At 40.6% G+C, this 20,517-nt stretch overlaps 1 protein-coding gene across 2 annotated transcripts in view; it reads right to left on the reverse strand.

The window, feature by feature from the left end:
• Positions 1 to 20,517, reverse strand: part of cpsf3 (cleavage and polyadenylation specific factor 3) — a 55,335-nt gene that overhangs the window by 8,687 nt on the left and 26,131 nt on the right. For both annotated transcript variants that reach the window (XM_060917844.1, XM_060917843.1), the window contains exons 9-15: positions 15,350 to 15,508; positions 9,168 to 9,314; positions 8,916 to 9,068; positions 7,213 to 7,321; positions 7,036 to 7,134; positions 5,363 to 5,457; positions 2,702 to 2,789 (exon numbers count right to left, since the gene is read on the reverse strand). In XM_060917844.1, coding sequence (XP_060773827.1) covers positions 2,702 to 2,789; positions 5,363 to 5,457; positions 7,036 to 7,134; positions 7,213 to 7,321; positions 8,916 to 9,068; positions 9,168 to 9,314; positions 15,350 to 15,508 — 850 coding nt within the window. The remainder of the gene's footprint in view (positions 1 to 2,701; positions 2,790 to 5,362; positions 5,458 to 7,035; positions 7,135 to 7,212; positions 7,322 to 8,915; positions 9,069 to 9,167; positions 9,315 to 15,349; positions 15,509 to 20,517) is intronic.

The raw sequence follows: 20,517 nt of genomic DNA on the forward strand, positions 1-20,517 counted from the left end.
TCTTAATCAACTAATTATGTGACTTATGAAGTGAATTGGTTGGACCAACTCTTATTTAGGGGTTTCATATGAAAGGGGGCGAATACCTGTGCACACTCCAGATTTCTGTTTTTTCATCTTATTATTATTGTTTGTGTTGCAATAAAACAACAATGTGCACCTTTAAAATGGTAGGCATGTTGTGTAAATCAAACGGCGCCAACCCTCCAAAAATCCATTTTAATTCCAGCTTGTAATGTGACAAAACGGGACAAACACCAAGGGGGGATGAATACTTTTGCAAGGCACTGTATAAAATAGAGGACAAAAAAAATGTGAAGCGTGATTCAAATCGAATCGTGAAAAAACAATCGTCACGTCTAGTGACATGGCTGTAAATGGGTCAGTCCATGAAATGGGGTTACCAAAATGTGACATCGAGGGAGTCACTTAAAACAATTTACAACTGAAAACAACTTTTATTTCCATGAAGCATTGACCATATAAGAAAATATAACATAGTTGTTAAGATAACTCCTGCTCTACAATGTATGATAAAATCCATAAATATTTACCCGGTTGCTAATGTAACAAGGACACGAACAAGCTTTTAAAAATAAAGGAAAAATATTGATAAAATCAATTTTTTGCTTTTATTTGCTTACTTTAAACATTAACACTGAATAAGAATTCATTAGAAATATTAATTCAACATCATAAACACTGAAAATATGAAATACCAGTATTTCACAAACTTCATAAAATCTCTAAGATTTGAACAATAACAGTCATTAACAGGAAACAGTTTCATCCTATATGGAGTAAATGAGATTATTGAATTCATTACTTTACTTGGTCACACTTATATCTGCACTTCTCTCGAGCACGTGTTGTGGTGTGTGAGATCCCGCGAGAAGTTATCTCGCGTCAGTTCAGCTGACCTAGATTGAGTAAATAGGTCTCGCAGGTTGTGAACGAACCAGGAAGCGAGTGGACGCCAAGTTAGGATGTGACAAAAAACATCGATAATTTCTTTTATTGCCGTTTGTTTAAATTTCTTTCTACCTACATCGTTTTATAGTATATTCTTCTTTATATTAAAAACATCAATCATGATTTCAACTCGTTTTATCATTTTTTATAAGCCTGGTTTCTAACGTAACACGGTAGGACATCACAATGTTACGTTCACAACCTATTTTTAGTGGATGAATTCGAAGCTAAATAGTTTATAGAACCTTCTTAACTTTATTATGTGAGTGTAAAACTAAATTGCAAGTACCATGAAACTAATTTTATTGAAATTCTCAGAAAGTAATGAAGGTTTATTCAAGCTCAAAGTCAGCAAATATTCCATGTCACAAAAAACGTGTCATCCGTGTCCAGTCACAGGGGAAGAAAATGTTTCACATTTCTTTATTTCAAAAGAAAACTTCATTTTTTTTATTTCTTCAAACAATATTTATGGATAATCTGCTAAATATTTCTTTAAATCATGGAAATTAAAGATGAAATGATTATGTAAACCCGGACCAATGAAAAGTACCGTATTTTCTGGACTATAAGCCGCTACTTTTTTCCTAGGTTTTGAACCATGCGGCTTATACAAAGGTGCGGCTATTCTGTGGATTTTTCTTCCACCACTAGGGGCGCTCTAACCGGAAGTAGAATCAAAAATAAGATAGACGAAAAATCAATGCAAAGAAGAATTAGCAGATCTTTAGCAGATAGAACACGCATGACAAATGAAGAAGACGACTTCATGGGTTTCAGCGAAGATGATTAAAGTGACTTGTGGTTTCAAACACAGGAGAAATGAAGGTAAATAAATACCGGTTATTTTCTCTTGGTTCTGTTCCGTTTTAATCAGCAAAGTTGCTGCCGTGTTAAAAGGCACTGTTTGGAAAGAATCTGTTCAGGTACATACATGTACATTTACAGTACAAAATCGTTCTGTACATGCAGTAAATATCTAATTTTTCAACATAGATATCTGCGGCTTATAGCCCGGTGCGGCTTGTATATCTTTTTTTTTTTTTTAAATAGAGCGGATGTGGCTTATATACAGGTGCGCTCTATAGTCCAGAAAATACGGTAACATCATTTCATGGACTGACCCAAATATAAATCCGTCTCGTCAGCATTACAGAAAATTAAGGCTGTAATGACAGGTTATATTGCGCAGTTTGATTATGAACAGGGCCTAGTACCGATCCCTGAGGGACACCATGAATGAATGAGGAGCAGTGGAGGATACAGCTTTCTGAACTAAGATGACATACTGTCCGTCTCTGAAAAAAGAATTATCCAAACAACAAACGAGACTCATGAAATGAACAGCAAACAGGATCTGAACTGTGTTAGGATGATTTTATGTCAAGATTAGATATTACAGGGCAGCACGGTGGTGTAGTGGTTAGCACTGTCGCCTCACAGCAAGAAGGTTCTGGGTTCGAGCCCAGTAGCCGACGGGGGCCTTTCTGTGTGGAGTTTGCACGTTCTGCCCGTGTCCTGTTTCCCCCACAGTCCAAAGACATGCGGTTAGGTTAACATGGGGCAGCCTTGGGCTGAAATGCCCTTGAGCAAGGTACTTAACCCCCAAGCTGCTGGAGCATAGCTGCCCACTGCTCTGGTTATGTGTGTGCTCAACCTAAATATTGTGATTTTATAATGTATTGTAAAAATGCCTTCAACCATCGAGAGAAGAAACATATGTTCTTACGTTTCTGGGCTTTAGGATTTGACTGGACCTCCAGAACCACAGTTGTGACTGCATCAGCATACATATCATTCAGGGGGTTGGCAATCCACTGGAACAGATAGAAATAAATATTTATTCCACTATCAAATGCATTACTAATGCAGTATTCAGGATTTGTAGTGTTTTTCTAAAGACAAATTCAAGCACAGAAACTGCTAACATCACAGTCAGCCTCAGTACTCGAGTCTGACTCGTGCCCTAACTTTAAGGACTCGTGACTTGATTTGGACTTGAGCGCTGATGACTCGGACTCGTCCATTAACTGCACTTGGACTCGTAAATTGGAGATGAGGACTCGGATTTCTTTATTTTTTGTAACAAGCCATTATAATTTGGCACAAGATATTTATATCTACATTAATTTTTGTACTAATTTCGTGCAAGAGTGTCACACCTGCACGCTCTGGACAGCACGCATGTGCCAAGCGGACTCTTGCGCTGTAAACGACTCACACCTGCACAGGATTAAGGCGCAGTCAGCATGCTGATATAAAAACTGAAAAAACACTTACTTTGCGAAGTATTGAATCGCGTTGCTGACATCTAACCGAGCCTTGTTTGGTTTCCTGATTTCCTGTCTTTGATTCTGCCGAGTCTACGATAGTCTGTTTGTGCCTCGCTCGACCTATTGCCCGTTTCAAGTCAAGTTTATTTCTATAGCGCTTTTAGCAATAAACATTGTCGCAAAGCAGCTTTACAGAATTTGAATGACTTAAAACATGAGCTAATTTTATCCCTAATCTATCCCCAATGAGCAAGCCTGTGGCGACGGTGACAAGGAAAAACTCCCTCAGACGACATGAGGGAGAAACCTCGAGAGGAGCCAGACTCAAAAGGGAACCCATCCTCATTTGGGTAACAACAGACAGCCTGACTATAATATTAACAGTTTTAACATGAAGTCAGTTTCGTTGAAGTTATAAACTCTTCATTGATGGAAACTTGAGTGCAAAACTGTTCATGACAACTGCAGTCCTAAAGTTAGCAAGTCAGCTGTAGTCCTCAGCCATAAAAGCATTACTGTAAGAGTCCAGAGCGTCTTCCAGGTGTGACTTTCAACTGTCCATATGGGGCCGTCCTTTAGAGGAGCGATGCGATGAGACTCCGACCAGATGTAGGGCATCAGGATGGATCAGGCAGGTCCGAGGAGCAGAAGAGGTCAGCATCTCGATTAGGGGTGTGCAAAAATATCGATACGGCGATATATCGCGATACTTTGTCTTCCGATTCAATATCGATACTCAATTTGAATATCGATATTTTTTCAAATAATAAAATCATGTTTCAGACGGGTTGTAAATCCAGTACGACTTCCGCACCTCCGCTCCGCGAGGTGTCGCTGTGCCGCTACCTCACTGCAAGGCACTCTTCGTCTTCTCTTTTTTCCCCGGCGGTTGCAGTGAGGGAAAAAAAAAAACAGGCAAGCATGGCTGTTAACATAAACCTAGAGACGCCGCCGAACTTTAAGGCAGATGTTTGGAGGCACTTTGGATTCCAAAGGAAAGGAGAAAAAAAAAAAAAAAAAACAGTGAGCCGGACAAAGAGAATGCACTTTGCAAAACCTGTTTCGCTCCAATTAAATTAAGATGCTCCAATTAAGATGCCCACTGCACTTTTCAATGTGTTTCAGACAGTGTGTTGTTCCTGCAAAATAAGCACAAGTTAAATGTTCTCAGGTATATGTTCTCAAGTTTACAAAGAACAAATTGATATTAGTGTTAGCACTGAAATGTATGTGCAGTCTGCAGTGCAAGTTTTAAGTTTTCATAAAACAATTTGATTCTGCTTGTTAAGCAGCACTGATGTGTCCATGCTTACAGAAAAGTTGATAATACTAGCACAGAAATGGGCATTTTCTGTATGTTGTAGTGAAGCAACTCTTGGTTTTGCCAGCAGTGGAATAGAGACAAATATATGTCTGGCAAGAGTGTGTAGTTATGTATGTGAAATGTAATTTTACAGTGGTCAATAAATTCTGATTTTCTTCAGTGACACAGACATTGTGATGTGGTTGAAATTTCTTGCAATATATCGATTATCGCAGAATCGCTGTACCGTGATAATATCGTTATCGTGGGCAAAATATCGCCATAGTATCGTATCGTGAGGTATCTGGTGATACCCAGCCCTAATCTCGATCTCAGGATTGTTTCACCGTCCTGAAGTATTCATCTATTCATCTCCGACAGAATACTTCACACTCCCGTACAGACAGAACGCACATTCACTTGTTCATAAGTCACGTTCAGGAACAAACTAATGTTAATGGCGCTAAAACAGCCACCGTCAAATGGTGTTGGAGTCTTGTTCTCGGACTCGACTCGACATTTTTTTTAATGACTCGGACTTAAATACTGGGGACTCGAGGTTTAGTAACACTGGTCGGCTTCATCAATACAACTTATGTCGAAGAGTGCAGAACAAAGGGAAAACGAACTAGCTGTAAACTTCTGAAACTATGAAATGCTTTCTTTTTATACCAAAGATAAACAGAAAAACACAATACAAAAAAAAAAAAAAAATAACACTGTCCAGTTTTACACACGTTACAAACTTGGGAAAACAAGACTTTCAGAAGTCTCACTGAACCCCGTGTATTACTCTGTGCGTGATCGCGCTCACCTCCAGGACGACCATATTGCCATCATGGATCAATGTGATGCTCTTGAAGACCCTTAGTGTGTTTTTCTCTGCCGTTTCCACTTCTTCTACATGCCCTAAAACACACAAATATGGATGGTTTCCTTAAAACCAGCACCACTCACATTAATCCAGGTCTAGTGCCTTTCTGAAAAGACTTTTTTCCAGTCTTTACTTCATGTACCACATATGAAAAGGAGAACATTTACCTGAAATTTAATTCTGTAAATAAAAGCTTAAAGACGCAGCCGAAAAATGACTAGAGTTATTTCTTTAATAACCCTAACAGCAAAATAATAAGGAAACCATCCATTACATGGAATATCAGGCAGGGCTTTGAACCGGAATTTTTTTCCTATTGGTTCGTTCCGAACAGAAACGGAATTTTAACGTTTCCGGTTTTGGGTTCCACCATTAAATAGACGTTCCCGAACCGGTTAGAACAAAAAAATTTCGCTCCCGGAACGGTTAATTACGTTCCCTGTCAGCTGTTTAACAAATGGCTATAAAATTATGTCTCTGTCTCATCCAGCTTAAGCCAAATGTAGGCTAATTCTATTACAACCTTCATTAAATAAGACAAGAAATAATTCAAAACAATTATTATTTCAAATGTTGGTGATTTGGATTCTCAGTATGTCTTCCCATCTGCACAAACAGAAAAAGTGCCAAAAATGAAAGAGAATTCGTTTAGTGTGTTACCAAAGGCTAGTCAGGCCCTATAGAGGGCTACCGCATGACGTCACCGCGCCGCGAGATTTTGTTAGGCGCCATATTGGAAGACCAAGTACACATCTATGCAAGTACATACATTCATAAAACACACTACACCTGAAATGTAGCCAGGGCCGGTTCTGCCCTAATCTGGACCCGGGTGCAACATCGCGCAACCCCCCCCCAAAAAAAACCCAGTCTAAATCAGGACAACCATCACATAACTATAACTATAAACATTTTATATAAACTATTTTAACTAAATGGGCTATAATAAATAAGCCTGCAGGCAGCCACGGCGGGCTGCCTCAGAAAAGTAACCATTTCTCCTACCTTAAAACTCGTTTTGCATTTTCTGCCTCCTTTTTTGTATTTTCGACCCTCTGTTTATTTTCTTTCCTTTTCTGAAAACCCAATTTGTGTCCAGACATTTTGTTCTGCTACCAACGAACTAACTCGTCAGGTCTCGGCTCTCGAGCCCGCGATGATTCCCGTGGGAAGGGCAACAACTGATACATTTTTACAAACAGCCAATAAACAGCCAATAGGGAGGTTACATCGTTCAGGCTCTTCTTTGCTCAGACACTCAGTAATGCAATTACTCACTAGTAGTCCACCTTCCCGCTCTCTCCATTCAGTCAGCGAACGTTACACAGGAAGTGAACCCCAGCGGGTCATAGAAACTTGCGCAGGAGAAGAATGACTTTTTTATTTGTAGGCTACAGAAACTTTGAGGAACGAAATAAAAACCGGTATTAACCGGTTACCATTATTTTTAATAAGCGTTTCTGTTCCGGAACATAAAAAATAATAAAGTTTCTGGTTTCGTTTCTGTTCCATGTGAAATAGAAAAAGTTCCCGGTTTTCGTTTTCGTTCCTTGAACCGGTTCAAAGCCCTGATATCAGGAGACTATTCTCATACATCGGTTCAGACGACACACCTGCGAGGTGACGGAGCTGGCTGTGCAGTAAGGAGAAGGGTCCGGTGAAAGGAATGGCTTGAGTTTGCTTCACTGTGCTCACAGACAAATCTGTATAATCTGAAAGGCAAAAGAGAAATGATGAACACCTCCTGCGTCAACGCATCCTGATTATGCTGGGAAAGTGCACCGACTCACTGGAGAGGTCTGACGGGGTGAGGATGTGATAACTAAAGTTGCGTTTCACCAAGATCCCAGAGACCCTCTGACCCTGCGCACACTTCTTATCAGCAAGAGAACCCATCACCTGCAGGATCACACCACACACGCATACGCAAATGTCAGCATAAATACAGACAGTGAAAATGAGAAACAAAAATAAAATGATGTTATTTACCAGCTGGGAGGTCCGTATCGTGAAATACCGTGACCGAGGTCTTGAAAGTACTGAGCGAGGCCCTCTGGGCCGAGGTCACGGTATTTCACCATACGGACCGACCTTAAGCTGGTAAATAATATATTTATTTTTGCTTTACCAAATTCTAACAGAAAACGAGAGCCCCCGAAAGGGAAAACCGAGCCGAGCCGCCATTTTGAATCCTCATTCACGGTTGTAATGCAAACGGCTTCCTCCTCGGTATACAAGTGCACTTCCATGGCAAGGAAAAAAAACTATATTTTGCCGCCTATGTAGTCCCCTATTTATACAAAATTGAGTCATTCAGGATTCAGCCATGTTTTTGCTCGGCGTTAGCAAGTTACAGGTTTTTAGCTTTCTCCTGAAATGTTTTCTTTTATTTCTTCTTCCTCAGGATAGTAAAACTCGCTTTCGCTGTGAACACTGTCGTTATCGCCATCCATGCTGTAAAATTAATGCTATTCTCCTGAGAAATGCTGGCAAAAATTTATACGATTTTTGATAATCTTATAAATAAATCTTATATTAAAAAAAATGTTGACAAAAAAAATGCTACTATGTTTGTTGTTGTTGTGAACGAGCGAGTCGCCAGAGGTCCATAACCGGGGTCTGTATCGTAGGATACGGACCCGCTCGCCAGCCAATCAGAGCGCAGGATTTGATGGAAACCGGACCACGAAAAAAATAACAGTTATTCCACGAAATCGAGTCGTGTATATAAGCTGATAGCTGACGAGGCGCAATAGAGTGGAATAACTGTTTTATTCTATCCGCATTCACTGGATTTGGAGAAATAGAGCATTTTTATTTTTAGCAAATTAAATTTAAAAAAAAAAAAACTTCATACAAAAAACATCTGATAAAATCGTTTCTGCTTAGGCGGACTTCTTAAAAACCTATCGATGGCTGCACGAATTGACTTCAGTGTTGTTTTTTTGTAGAAAGTGCCGTCTTACTGTCGTGCCGAGGTATAGAATAGCTTTAGATATTTATTTCAGTCTTCCTTGGATATTTCAGTTCTGTAATTTTCAAACTTCTTTGAACTTCTGAACTAGTCTTTAAAAAAAATTAAAATAAAATAAAAAAAAATCAACAAATTTTAATGCTTGAAGATGAAGAATGGAAACAAACCAGTGGAATGACAGTCGCAATTTGTGAAAAATGCTATAATGATTCTTGGGGGGAAAAAAAATTAAAAAAATAAAATAAAAATATGCTCTTACCATCAAAATACTTTCATTCCACATTTTGTTGCTTTTTTAAAATATTTTTTGGGGTTTTGTTTACGAGTTTTTATTTCGTCCTCGGTTGGTTCAGCAACACGCGCCGCCATTTTGTTTGTTTTTCTCTACTCACGGTATATGAGCTGATATCCTAGTAGTAGAGCAGCCGATCAGAGCGCGCGATTGCTCATATCCAGTGAGTGTGCATAGACTAAAGTTAGCTAAACTAACTAATTAAAGAAGAGAGCAGATGTTCTCACCTTGGCCAGTTTCTCTCCTCTGAAGTTGAGTGTGACTGCCTCAGTGTTACGGGGATTATGGACCTTAATGCGCTCATCGTTGTTTTCTTCATACTCTAAAATGAGAGCTGCCTTGAGTCGGGCCATCTCGTTCTGCTCTCCGTGCACCAGGATCTGAACACAGGACAAAATCAGGAACGCAGCTCGCTGTATGAAATAATCCACAAGGTAAAGGTGGGTGAAGAGGAGTTTACAATGAGCCAGCTAGCTCACCACGTGGGGTGGTTTGAGGGCTCGGATGAACTCGCTGGTCTGCTGGTAGTCGGTGTGAGCTGAGAAGGAAATGTAGTCCACGGACATCTTCAACTGCAGCTTCTGGCCCGACATGGTGGTGATCTCCTCCGGCTCAGACATGATGTGCTACGCAAGGCGACGACAGGGAAATTGTTGTTTACTATAGTCTTTTATTTAACAATGAGAAGACTCCGCAAATCCCAAGTATTATACTATTACAGGGTTCTCGCGCTTTATAAAATCGTTCTGCTAAAACGTGCTATACTAATCTTAAAGAACAAGAGTGCTCCGAGAGCACAATCTCCCCCGCTGGCAACTCTGCCATAACGTGGCCAAATTGAACAAAATTACAATATGCGTATTACCGATATACAACCCCGATTCCAAAAAAGTTGGGACAAAGTACAAATTGTAAATAAAAATGGAATGCAATAATTTACAAATCTCAAAAACTGATATTGTATTCACAATAGAACATAGACAACATATCAAATGTCGAAAGTGAGACATTTTGAAATTTCATGCCAAATATTGGCTCATTTGAAATTTCATGACAGCAACACATCTCAGAAAAGTTGGGACAGGGGCAATAAGAGGCTGGAAAAGTTAAAGGTGCAAAAAAGGAACAGCTGGAGGACCAAATTGCAACTCATTAGGTCAATTGGCAATAGGTCATTAACATGACTGGGTATAAAAAGAGCATCTTGGAGTGGCAGCGGCTCTCAGAAGTAAAGATGGGAAGACGATCACCAATCCCCCTAATTCTGCACCGACAAATAGTGGAGCAATATCAGAAAGGAGTTCGACAGTGTAAAATTGCAAAGAGTTTGAACATATCGTCATCTACAGTGCATAATATCATCAAAAGATTCAGAGAATCTGGAAGAATCTCTGTGCGTAAGGGTCAAGGCCGGAAAACCATACTGGGTGCCCGTGATCTTCGGGCCCTAAGACGGCATTGCATCACATACAGGCATGCTTCTGTATTGGAAATCACAAAATGGGCTCAGGAATATTTCCAGAGAACATTATCTGTGAACACAATTCACCGTGCCATCCACCGTTGCCAGCTAAAACTCTATAGTTCAAAGAAGAAGCCGTATCTAAACATGATCCAGAAGCGCAGACGTCTTCTCTGGGCCGAGGCTCATTTAAAATGGACTGTGGCAAAGTGGAAAACTGTTCTGTGGTCAGACGAATCAAAATTTGAAGTTCTTTATGGAAATCAGGGACACCGTGTCATTCGGACTAAAGAGGAGAAGGACGACCCAAGTTGTTATCAGCGCTCAGTTCAGAAGCCTGCATCTCTGATGGTATGGGGTTGCATTAGTGCGTGTGGCATGGGCAGCTTACACATCTGGAAAGACACCATCAATGCTGAAAGGTATATCCAGGTTCTAGAGCAACATATGCTCCCATCCAGACGACGTCTCTTTCAGGGAAGACCTTGCATTTTCCAACATGACAATGACAAACCACATACTGCATCAATTACAGCATCATGACTGCGTAGAAGAAGGGTCCGGGTACTGAACTGGCCAGCCTGCAGTCCAGATCTTTCACCCATAGAAACATTTGGCGCATCATAAAACGGAAGATACGACAAAAAAGACCTAAGACAGTTGAGCAACTAGAATCCTACATTAGACAAGAATGGGTTAACATTCCTATCCCTAAACTTGAGCAACTTGTCTCCTCAGTCCCCAGACGTTTACAGACTGTTGTAAAGAGAAAAGGGGATGTCTCACAGTGGGAAACATGGCCTTGTCCCAACTTTTTTGAGATGTGTTGTTGTCATGAAATTTAAAATCACCTAATTTTTCTCTTTAAATGATCCATTTTCTCAGTTTAAACATTTGATATGTCATCTATGTTCTATTCTGAATAAAATATGGAATTTTGAAACCTCCACATCATTGCATTCCGTTTTTATTTACAATTTGTACTTTGTCCCAACTTTTTTGGAATCGGGGTTGTACAACAAAGAATCCTGCCAAGTTTCACGAAATTCCTCCAACAATTGCAAGAGGAGTTGATTTCAGAAGGAAAACGCACCTTCATGAAATTCTCAAAGTATGATTTTGTTAATCAAGGGCTGTAACTCTGGTAAAAATGTGACCCAATTTAACGAAATTACAATATGCGTATTACCGACATAGAACAAAGAATCCTGCCAAGTTTTGTGAAATTCCTCCAAAAATTGCAAGAGGAGTTGATTTCAGAAGATGAGCACCTTCCCGGGACGGAAATCGCCATGACATAATCCCCCTTCGGGCCTTTCGACCAGCGGGGGATAAAAATTCCAGGACTTTTTTTTTTTTTTTTTAAACCTGGGCCCCATATCCCCATCTCTTTGGGTCCAAATATTTACTAAGGACAAAAATTGACAAAGTATTGAGTTAGAACACTGTAACCGCAAAACGGCTATAGTCAAGTCAGTTTATTTGTATAGCGCTTTTAACAACAGACATTGTCGCAAAGCAGCTTTACAGAAAAATAAAGACTTTAAACATGAGCTAATTTATCCCTAATAAATTTATTTATCCCTAATGAGCAAGCCTGTGGCGACGGTGGCAAGGAAAAACTCCCTCAGACGACATGAGAAAGAAACCTTCAAAGTACCCAGACTCAAAAGGGAACCCATCCTCGTTTGGGTGATAACAGATAGCGTGATTATAAATAACTCGCTTCTATAACTGTCCTGTAGAGTCACAAAGTAGAACTGTGAAACCAGGAAACATTAGTTTTAGCATGAAGTCTGTTAATGTTCACGTTATCAACCGTTCATTGATAGAAACTTGAGTACAAAACTGTTCACGACACCTGCAGTCCTAAAGTTATCATGTCAATTGCAGTCCTCAGCCATCACAGCAAAACTAAGTCTCTAGAACCATCTTTCAAGTGCGTTTATACTAGGGATGTTAACCGATGACCGTTTGACCGAATCAACGCTAACCGGTTAAATTTTTTTTGGTTGTCGGTTAAAAAAATCATTTTGAAGCTGCCGATTTTGGAGCGGAGAACCTGGAATTCTGTGTTGTAAACGCTTGGGGCATGCCATGCGGTGTAAGGATGACAGCTGACAAATCAGAAACACCCATTCAGTCATGTCCCGCCCTCCCGCCCCAGTTGAAGACAGCTGCCACTCGGCGAAAGAAAAGTGTAGACACAGGCTTTTTAGCTTACAAATTACTATTCTGTGGTTTTTTTTAATTATTATTAGAAGGCACATGGAGTTTAGTCCTGCCTTGGCCAGTGCATTCTGAAAGTATGTTTCGGTCTGTAGCCAACAATGCATGTTATTGCAGATCATATCTCTCCACACAAACTAAAGGCGCAGATGCCGACTTTTTCACGGCTGAATCATGCAGATCCGATTTTTTTTTTTTGGGGGGGGGCGTTGGAGTGTCTGAATAATTTCAGAGTAAATCCTGTATTAAAATTACTAAATGAGCAAATGCTGTTACAGTCCATGAAACATAGGAAGTATGAGAAGAAAACAGTAAATCAGAAAGCTGCGCACATTTGCGCAGCTTCCGCGAAAATGTGCGCAGCTTTCTGATTTACTGTTTTCTTCTCATACTTATATACTTCCTATGTTTCATGGACTGTAACGGCATTTGCTTATTTAGTAATTTTAATACAGAATTTACTCTGATGAAATTATTCAGACACTCCAACACCCCCCTAAAAAAAAAAAAAAAAAAAAAAAAAAATCGGATCTGCACGATTCAGCCGTGAAAAAGGCGGCATCTGCCAAAAGTCGCGCCGTTTGCATCCCTGTAATTAAACTCATAGGTTAACCGACTTTAACCGGCTAATGAGGCTCGGTGGTCGGTCAAGATTTTTTTTAGTTTTCGCCATCCCTAGTTTATACAGCGCAGTTCTACAGGAAATCATTCATGTCAAAGTAAACCGCTTGTTTTGGCCAATGAATGGGGCGCTGCATCAGAGACCGTTAAAGCTAGACGGCCTTTCAGATTTTTCAAACATGGGCCGTAAAAAGTTATTTTTGTTTAGTGGACCGAAAGCTACTGAATTTGATTCACAGACTTCCAATTTTATTTTTTTTATCAGAACAATTAATGAATTTCTCTCCACGTGGCCCGAAATTCTCCGCTATTTTTTCCTGCTTCACCATGACCCAATTCAAGATACTACATCATGCATGACATGGTGGGCTTTCCCTGTTTGCGCAAGGCATTGTGGGATACAAATCTGAAACCGAGAGAAAAATGAAGGGCGTGAGTGTGCGAATGAACCGTGAAAGACCGACTACAGTAACGGAAAGTGAGAAGAAAAGACGTCATGTTATATACGATGGAAAGGAAACGCAGGACCCAACTAATAAATATCGGCGGTCAGCGAGCACCTCGGTGTGATCAGCTGCTCGTTTAGCGACAGAATGATGGAACCGTCAGTGCACGCTCAAAGGTAAACCTGCGCATGCGCACACACACGGACTTCCTCTGTCTGCTTGACTGCGCGAAGCGAGCGATTTCATGCACATTATTTGCTTTAATCGCCTCAAATTAAATGAAATAACTTCCCAGCCACAGAATGGCCTGATATTTTGTGAGATATTACAGAAATAAACATATATCACAATGACCAAATTTCAGACAGAACTAAATTTCACCGATTTTATGAAATTGAAAGGCCATCTAGCTTTAAAGTGCATATCCTGGACCAATTTCTTTTTTTTTTTTATATGAAAGAAAGTATGTCCCTTTACACACTCATCCAGAAGGGTAATTTTGCACAAGGCCATCTGTCTACAGCAGAAAAAAATAAAAATAAAACGCGTCTGGAAAAATCCCAAGGGAGTCTGGAGCCAGATTCGTGACGTCACCTGCGGAAGCGCCAGCAGGCTGCGCGAGCTTTGCACGGTTTCAGTGCACAGCCTGTGTAGACCAAGTTTAGCAGCGAGCGATTTTGCATTGAAATATGGAATTGTCGCCTGAGCGCAATGTTACTTCACCTTTGGATGAAGAATATAATTCTGACACCTCATTATTTCTTACCCTGGCAACAGTCAACTTGTGAATCGCCGATTTTCTTGGTCTTTTTCTCGGCTCTGCTTGGTCCTCGGTGGATGCGGCACTTCGCCTTCTGTCAGGGGAGACGAACACGGCTGGCTCCTTTGGTGACGCGGACACAGATGGAGACGGTGTTGCTTTGGGCGTTCTGACAGAGGGAACTGTGTCTTTTTTTCAGATCAAGCATGTAGCCAATTTTCCCAGGTGCCTCGCACAAAGCGCTCCCATTTCCGGTCTTTTGGGAAACAATGAGTACTAATCCCATCAAGATTGGTGTTGCTACACCCTCCTACGATACATCTGTTAACCATTTTAATAATTACGCGATAACGTTGAAGAAATTTGCAGAAAACCACCAGGTCGTTTTTTCATAAACAAACCAGCGCTGACGTAGGATTCAGAAGGAGGCGTCCCGCACGCGACATCACGAAAATCAAATGTTTCCCAGGAAATCCAAACGCCAAGTTTTTTCAGAGGCGGACCAATTCGCCTCAAATGGCTCGATTTCAACTGAATTTTTCTGATATTGCGAAAGGTAAAAAAATTGCACAAAATGTGACAGATATCTGACCAAAGTTTAATATAAAATCGGAGAATTACATTGATCTTGCTCCTGAATTTACCCGTGATATGCACTTTAATAAGAGAAAGGTAAAACCATGAATGTAGTCATTTTCTACAGTTTCTTTCCAGTTATTGTGCATCTCTGTATGGATCCTTTCCATGTTGTCAGACACTTGTCGGTGGCAAAAACAAGCTGTTTACTGTGACGTGGATGATTTCCTGTAGAATCACATTGTAAAGCCGTTTTGCAGTTGCCGGTTACAGGGTTGTAACTCGATAGTGGACCGATTTCAATCCTTTTTGTCCCTAGTAAATGACTTAATCAAATCATTAACATTTCAAGGACATTTTAATCTATCGGATCATGAGTGAAAAATCAGCCCACGGATTTTTCGAGGATGTATCCAAAACCTACATTATATATTTTTTATTCTTCTCATTATTAAATTGCAAGCCTCTCCAAGTCAGTAACTGATCTGTTGTATGACATATCAATAATTTTTCTCCATCCCCAAACTGTCTGGCTGTGTTGGAATTTGAACACACGACCTCCGCTACCTTGGCAAGTGTTCCCTCGACACAGTAGCCGGCGATGATCACACCGTTCCTCTTGTCAGTGCACCAGCTCTCAAACAGCTCTCTGGAGAGACCACTCTGCATCATACCAGGAGACGCCATCACCACGCTGGGGCCGATGTCATCAAAATGGTCCATGCTCTGGAGAAGAGGAAGGGAGTCAGTACAGAAGGAATTGGTCTAATTTCTGAAAAGTGCACCGCTTTAGTAAAGAAGAGAGGAGAGGAGAAGAGCTGTTTTGCATATGTCTATAAAAAATGAGAATGCACAAAAATCTGCACGCTCCACTCATGAAAGTTGTGAGCAGAATGAATAGAAGAAGCTCGAGCTGGAAAACAAAAACGTCGCGGCTTTGCGGAGAAGTCCGCAAGTGCCGGCGACTGTCGGTTTTCTCCGCCTACTCGAGCCCAGGAAAAAATAAAACCTTGCTTTTTGATGTTCAAGCGATTTATATTGTCTCTGCTGTCCATAATCTGCTGCAAATCCCATTATTCTACCACGAAACCATCTTCGATTGTCTCCATATTTGTTGATTGATTATCCCGCTCTGATTGGCTGAGCTGGACCACGTCGTAGCAGAAGGTAAAGACGCAGTTGGTGGTTGTTGCAAAACGATTTCACTCGGTTTTCGCAAAATGCCACCGAAGAAGAAACTAAAACCTTCTGTGGGCCAAATAAAGTCTGTTTTTTGCAGGTTTGTACAGTGGATATTTTAAAAAAAGAATAAGTGTACACACCCTGTTAAAACTATTTAAAAACAGTTTGTTCAAACGTTTTTTTCTGATGCAAAAAAGAAAAACATGATAAATAATCTCAAAACTTTTCCCACCTTTAATGCGACCTATAACTTGTATGATTCAATTGAAAAACAAACAAATCTGTTAGGAAGAAAAAAAATTAACATACTTAAGCTGGTTGCATAAGTATGCACACCCTTAAACTAATCCTTTGTTGAAGCACCTTTTGATTTAATTACAGCATTCAGTCTTTTCGGGTCGGAGTCGATCAGCCTGCCACATCTAGACTTGGCAATATTTGCCCACTCTTCCTTGAAAAAAGTGGAAATTTCATACAAATTTTACAAGTATTTTACAAGAAAATGGTTAGTAATTTATGAGTTGAGAATGCACCAGAAGGCATGTACTGTAAATTCATTGTTCTCCACGGGCCCTTTTAAAGGGGCGCATCGCCACATTATAATTCTGGCCCGCTGACCTTCCCGTGACCGCCAAAAAAAAAAAAAAAAAAAAAAAAAAAAAACTTACTTCATCAGTATACACCAAATAAAATGATAAAGTATTTGCTTTATTATAATTTTGTAATAAATTATTGGGGGGGGGCTTTTTTCACCTTTATTGGATAGGACAGTGTAGAGACAGGAAATGAGCGGGAGAGAGAGATGGGGAGGAATCAGGAAATGACCTCGGGTCGGAATTGAACCCGGGTCCCCGGATTTATGGTATGGCGCCTTATCCACCTGAGCCACGATGCCCCCATAATTTTGTACCTATTTAACACACAGAAGACCATTAAACGAAGGCATACGGGGCTACCTGGGTCCGGTTTCACTAAAGTAGTTTAGACTGGTCTATGGGTTAAGATTGGTCTTAAGTTTCTTTATAGACCAGTCTAATGCAAGTAAGACAGTTTCACAAAAGTTAAGACTAATTTTTTAAGTCTAATTTTAGGCTTAAAAAGTAAGACATCCTCCCCCCAGTCTAATATGGGTCTAAGGGCTATAAAATTTAATTAAAAAAAAAAAAAAAAACAGTCAAGCCATAAGTGCCATCAATGTCAATAACTACAAGAAAGTTTGAAATGTTAAGGCAGTGAAGTACATTGCAAGTATGTAATACACAAATTTAGGCTATTATAATCTAAAGTATTCAATAAAGAACAAACAGTGTAATGCCAGCTTATTCATTTTATTACTTATAAATATATATAAATAATAGGGCTGTAACGATACACCCAACTCACGATTCGATTCGTATCGCGATTTTTGACCCACAATTCGATACGCCCACAATTTTTTTTAAAGTAGTAAATTTGACTTATTAACATTTACTTACTTACATTAACTATTTAATAACAAATAATTCAGACCACTGCAGAGAATGAGTAATATGTATGCAAAAATGAACAAATGTATATCCAAAGATTGTTTTATTTCTCAAAATAATACTGTTGAGCCGGAAGCTCTGTTTTTTTCGGTTCTGAAAAAGTCATTTTTCCAAATCGTGTAAATCCGTTAAGATTTTTTTTTGGGTGGGGGTGGGGGGGTGGCTCTCTCACTGTCTCACTCTCATAGGGCCAATGATTTTCTGTGATCGCGGAAAACAAATGGAAATTACAGAATTTTTATGGTGAAACATTGCTCGCGTGTCAAAATGTAACTGCCGCAGAAGGCTTCCGCCCAAGCAGACATGCCTTCAGTGTTGCCAGATATTGCTAACGTTTTCCACCCCAAAATATGTTCAAAACCAGCCAAAAAGCACCTAAACCTGCCCAATCTGACAACACTGCATGCCTTTCCGGTCAAGTGATTGTGATTGGCTTGTGGCACACCTAGCCAGCCAATGAGCTGCTTGTTTACAGATTCGCTCCCCGCGTCGCAACCAGAATGGCGACCGCTTAAAAGAAATGAATGCTCTGCCAGTGGCGAGTGTGGACGTTGCGTGACTCGCAGAAGATTGTCGCAGGTCGGCGAAAAAACGACTTACTAATAGATATAAAAAATAAAAGTAATTTAAGTAAGTTTAAAATGTAATTTAAATAAAAAGTAAAGTATTCATAAATTGAAGTTTGGAAGCGCCTCTGTTTTTGGGCTGAGGAGAAGTTTGAAAGGGTGTACCGCGATTCTGCCTTCTTGTATCGCGATACAGATCGTGGCTCTGCGTATCGCGATTTCGATACGCATATCGTTACAGCCCTAATAAATAATATAAATATCAATTCATTTATGCATATAATTACATCACCACTCATCACTTATCTCTCTCTCTCTCATACACTCACACACACACACACACATATTACTACATCACTCCTCCATCTGCACGAGTCTCTTCAATTTAAGTTGCAGTCTTTCCTTTTGGTAGGCTCTTCGTGTAGTGTCACATCCACGCAGGTACTGGGTGATGACAACTCCGAGGGTGAAGGAGCCTCAGCTTCAACGTTGCTAGCAACGTTGCTAAGGGAGTTGCTGCTGGGTCTGGCGAAGCCGGTTACTCCGCTCTCCTTTCACTCCCCAGAATAAGGGCGACTCGTCGCCATAAATGTTGATGACCATTTCGGTGGTTACTTTTAGTTTCTTCAAACCCCCTCCTCCAGTGGGGGTGTTTTTACGCACGGCAGCAACATCTCTTCTCGCAGATGGATTAACGCTATTCACAGACGACGTTATTTTTTCCCACACTTCATGTTTTTTCTTATTGCTACATTCTTCGCTGAATTTGCCTAATAAAACGTCTTTGTAGGAATTAAATTCCTCTAATATAGCCAGATTTTCCGAGTGGCTAAACGGCACTGAACGACCACTGTCCGCCATTTTTTTTGTTTTGAAAAGAGTCTTAAAATACCCACAATCCTTTGCAGCATAGTACGACTTAAGATAGTCGGAGTCTTAGCTGCTTTGTGCAACAGTATTTGTTAGACGTCTATGCTAAGCCTGACTATACCCGCTGTCTAAGTTAAAGTGCTGATGACACGAACATGACTCTATGCAATTTCTTAAATAAACTATACAACATGGCAAACATGTTAGATTTCTGTTATAATTACGTGAAAAGAAGCTGTTGTTACGCAAATATCCAACTTTTAATTGCACAGCGCAAGAAAACTGGGTCCGTGGCTCGCGGCCATGTTGTGACGTCAGCAGAAGAACACGCTGCGGTTCACTGGCTGTTCTACTCTGGTTCTACTCAATGGAAATGGCGCATGAAAACGCCGGTGAACTCTCTAGTGCTAGCTCTTCCTCTTCTGGGAGTCTAGAATTGTGTTGATCTCTTCCGAATAGAATCTATGATAGCCTACCCTCTTTACCCTTTGCCTCTCGTTGCTAGGCGGCAGTTACATGAAAGCCGCAAGCTTTCACAAGCAAATATATGACTGATATCACGCCGACTTTATGATTACATTTATGATTATCATGTAGAATCTATAGCTCTACGTACCTTTATCTTATGTCGTTTCACAACACATGTTCTGACAGGAGGACTGTCTTTGGATCCGGCATAGCTACGAGTAGACCCCCTCCGGAATATTGGCAGTGTTGCCAGATTGGGATTGGCAACAGATACTGCTGACGTTTTTCAGCCCAAAATATGTTCAAAACCCACCAAAATGCACTTGAAACTGCCCAACTGGGCGGGAAACCTCCCAATCTGGCAACACTGTGTAGGCACTGCTGATGGTAGCAACACACGGTTGTGCTGAACACCCAAGAGATTCTTTTAAGCTGGGAAGGGTGTCAAAACAATCCAAATCGAAGTGTTCAGAGCACAGGACGGATGTTGGTGAGGGCTCCCACTTGTCACGAGTGCGCCTGACTTGCTTCACCCACTTCGCATGCAGCTCGGGATCTCTGGGAAACTTGAATAAACTTACCCCATCCTTGTAGGTTTTGGAGCAAAAGCCGGCAACACAACGCGAAGGCATAATAACTATATATATATAATAATGTATAATAATAATACTAATAATGATAAACTGAACACCTGTCGCATCAACAACAAACTGGTAAGTGAGGAGGAAGGTTCTTTCGCCGACGTCATATAGCTCCTCCTCCTCTTTCGTCTCCTGGGTGCTGCAGCCCCGTCAAATTTGCCCAAATAGCCGCGTTTATCATCATAACTTGTAAAATAGGCGCCTTCGTGAATTAATATATGGATCATCGGGAATTACTTTTTATGTTATAAAGCATCGCCAAAGATGTCAAAAACGTGTCATCAGCACTTTAAAGTCATAGTCTAACTTAGTGAAACCGGCTGCAGGAAATGACCTCGGGTCGGAATCGAACCCAGGTCCCCGGATTTATGGTATGGCACCTTATCCACCTGAGCCACGACGCCCCCATAATTTTGTACCTATTTAACATGCAGAAGACCATTAAACGAAGGCATACGGGGCTACCTGAAGTGGCCACGTGA

Source organism: Neoarius graeffei, chromosome 3, assembly GCF_027579695.1.
Source record: "Neoarius graeffei isolate fNeoGra1 chromosome 3, fNeoGra1.pri, whole genome shotgun sequence".
In the NCBI taxonomy this organism is placed as follows: Eukaryota; Metazoa; Chordata; class Actinopteri; order Siluriformes; family Ariidae; genus Neoarius; species Neoarius graeffei.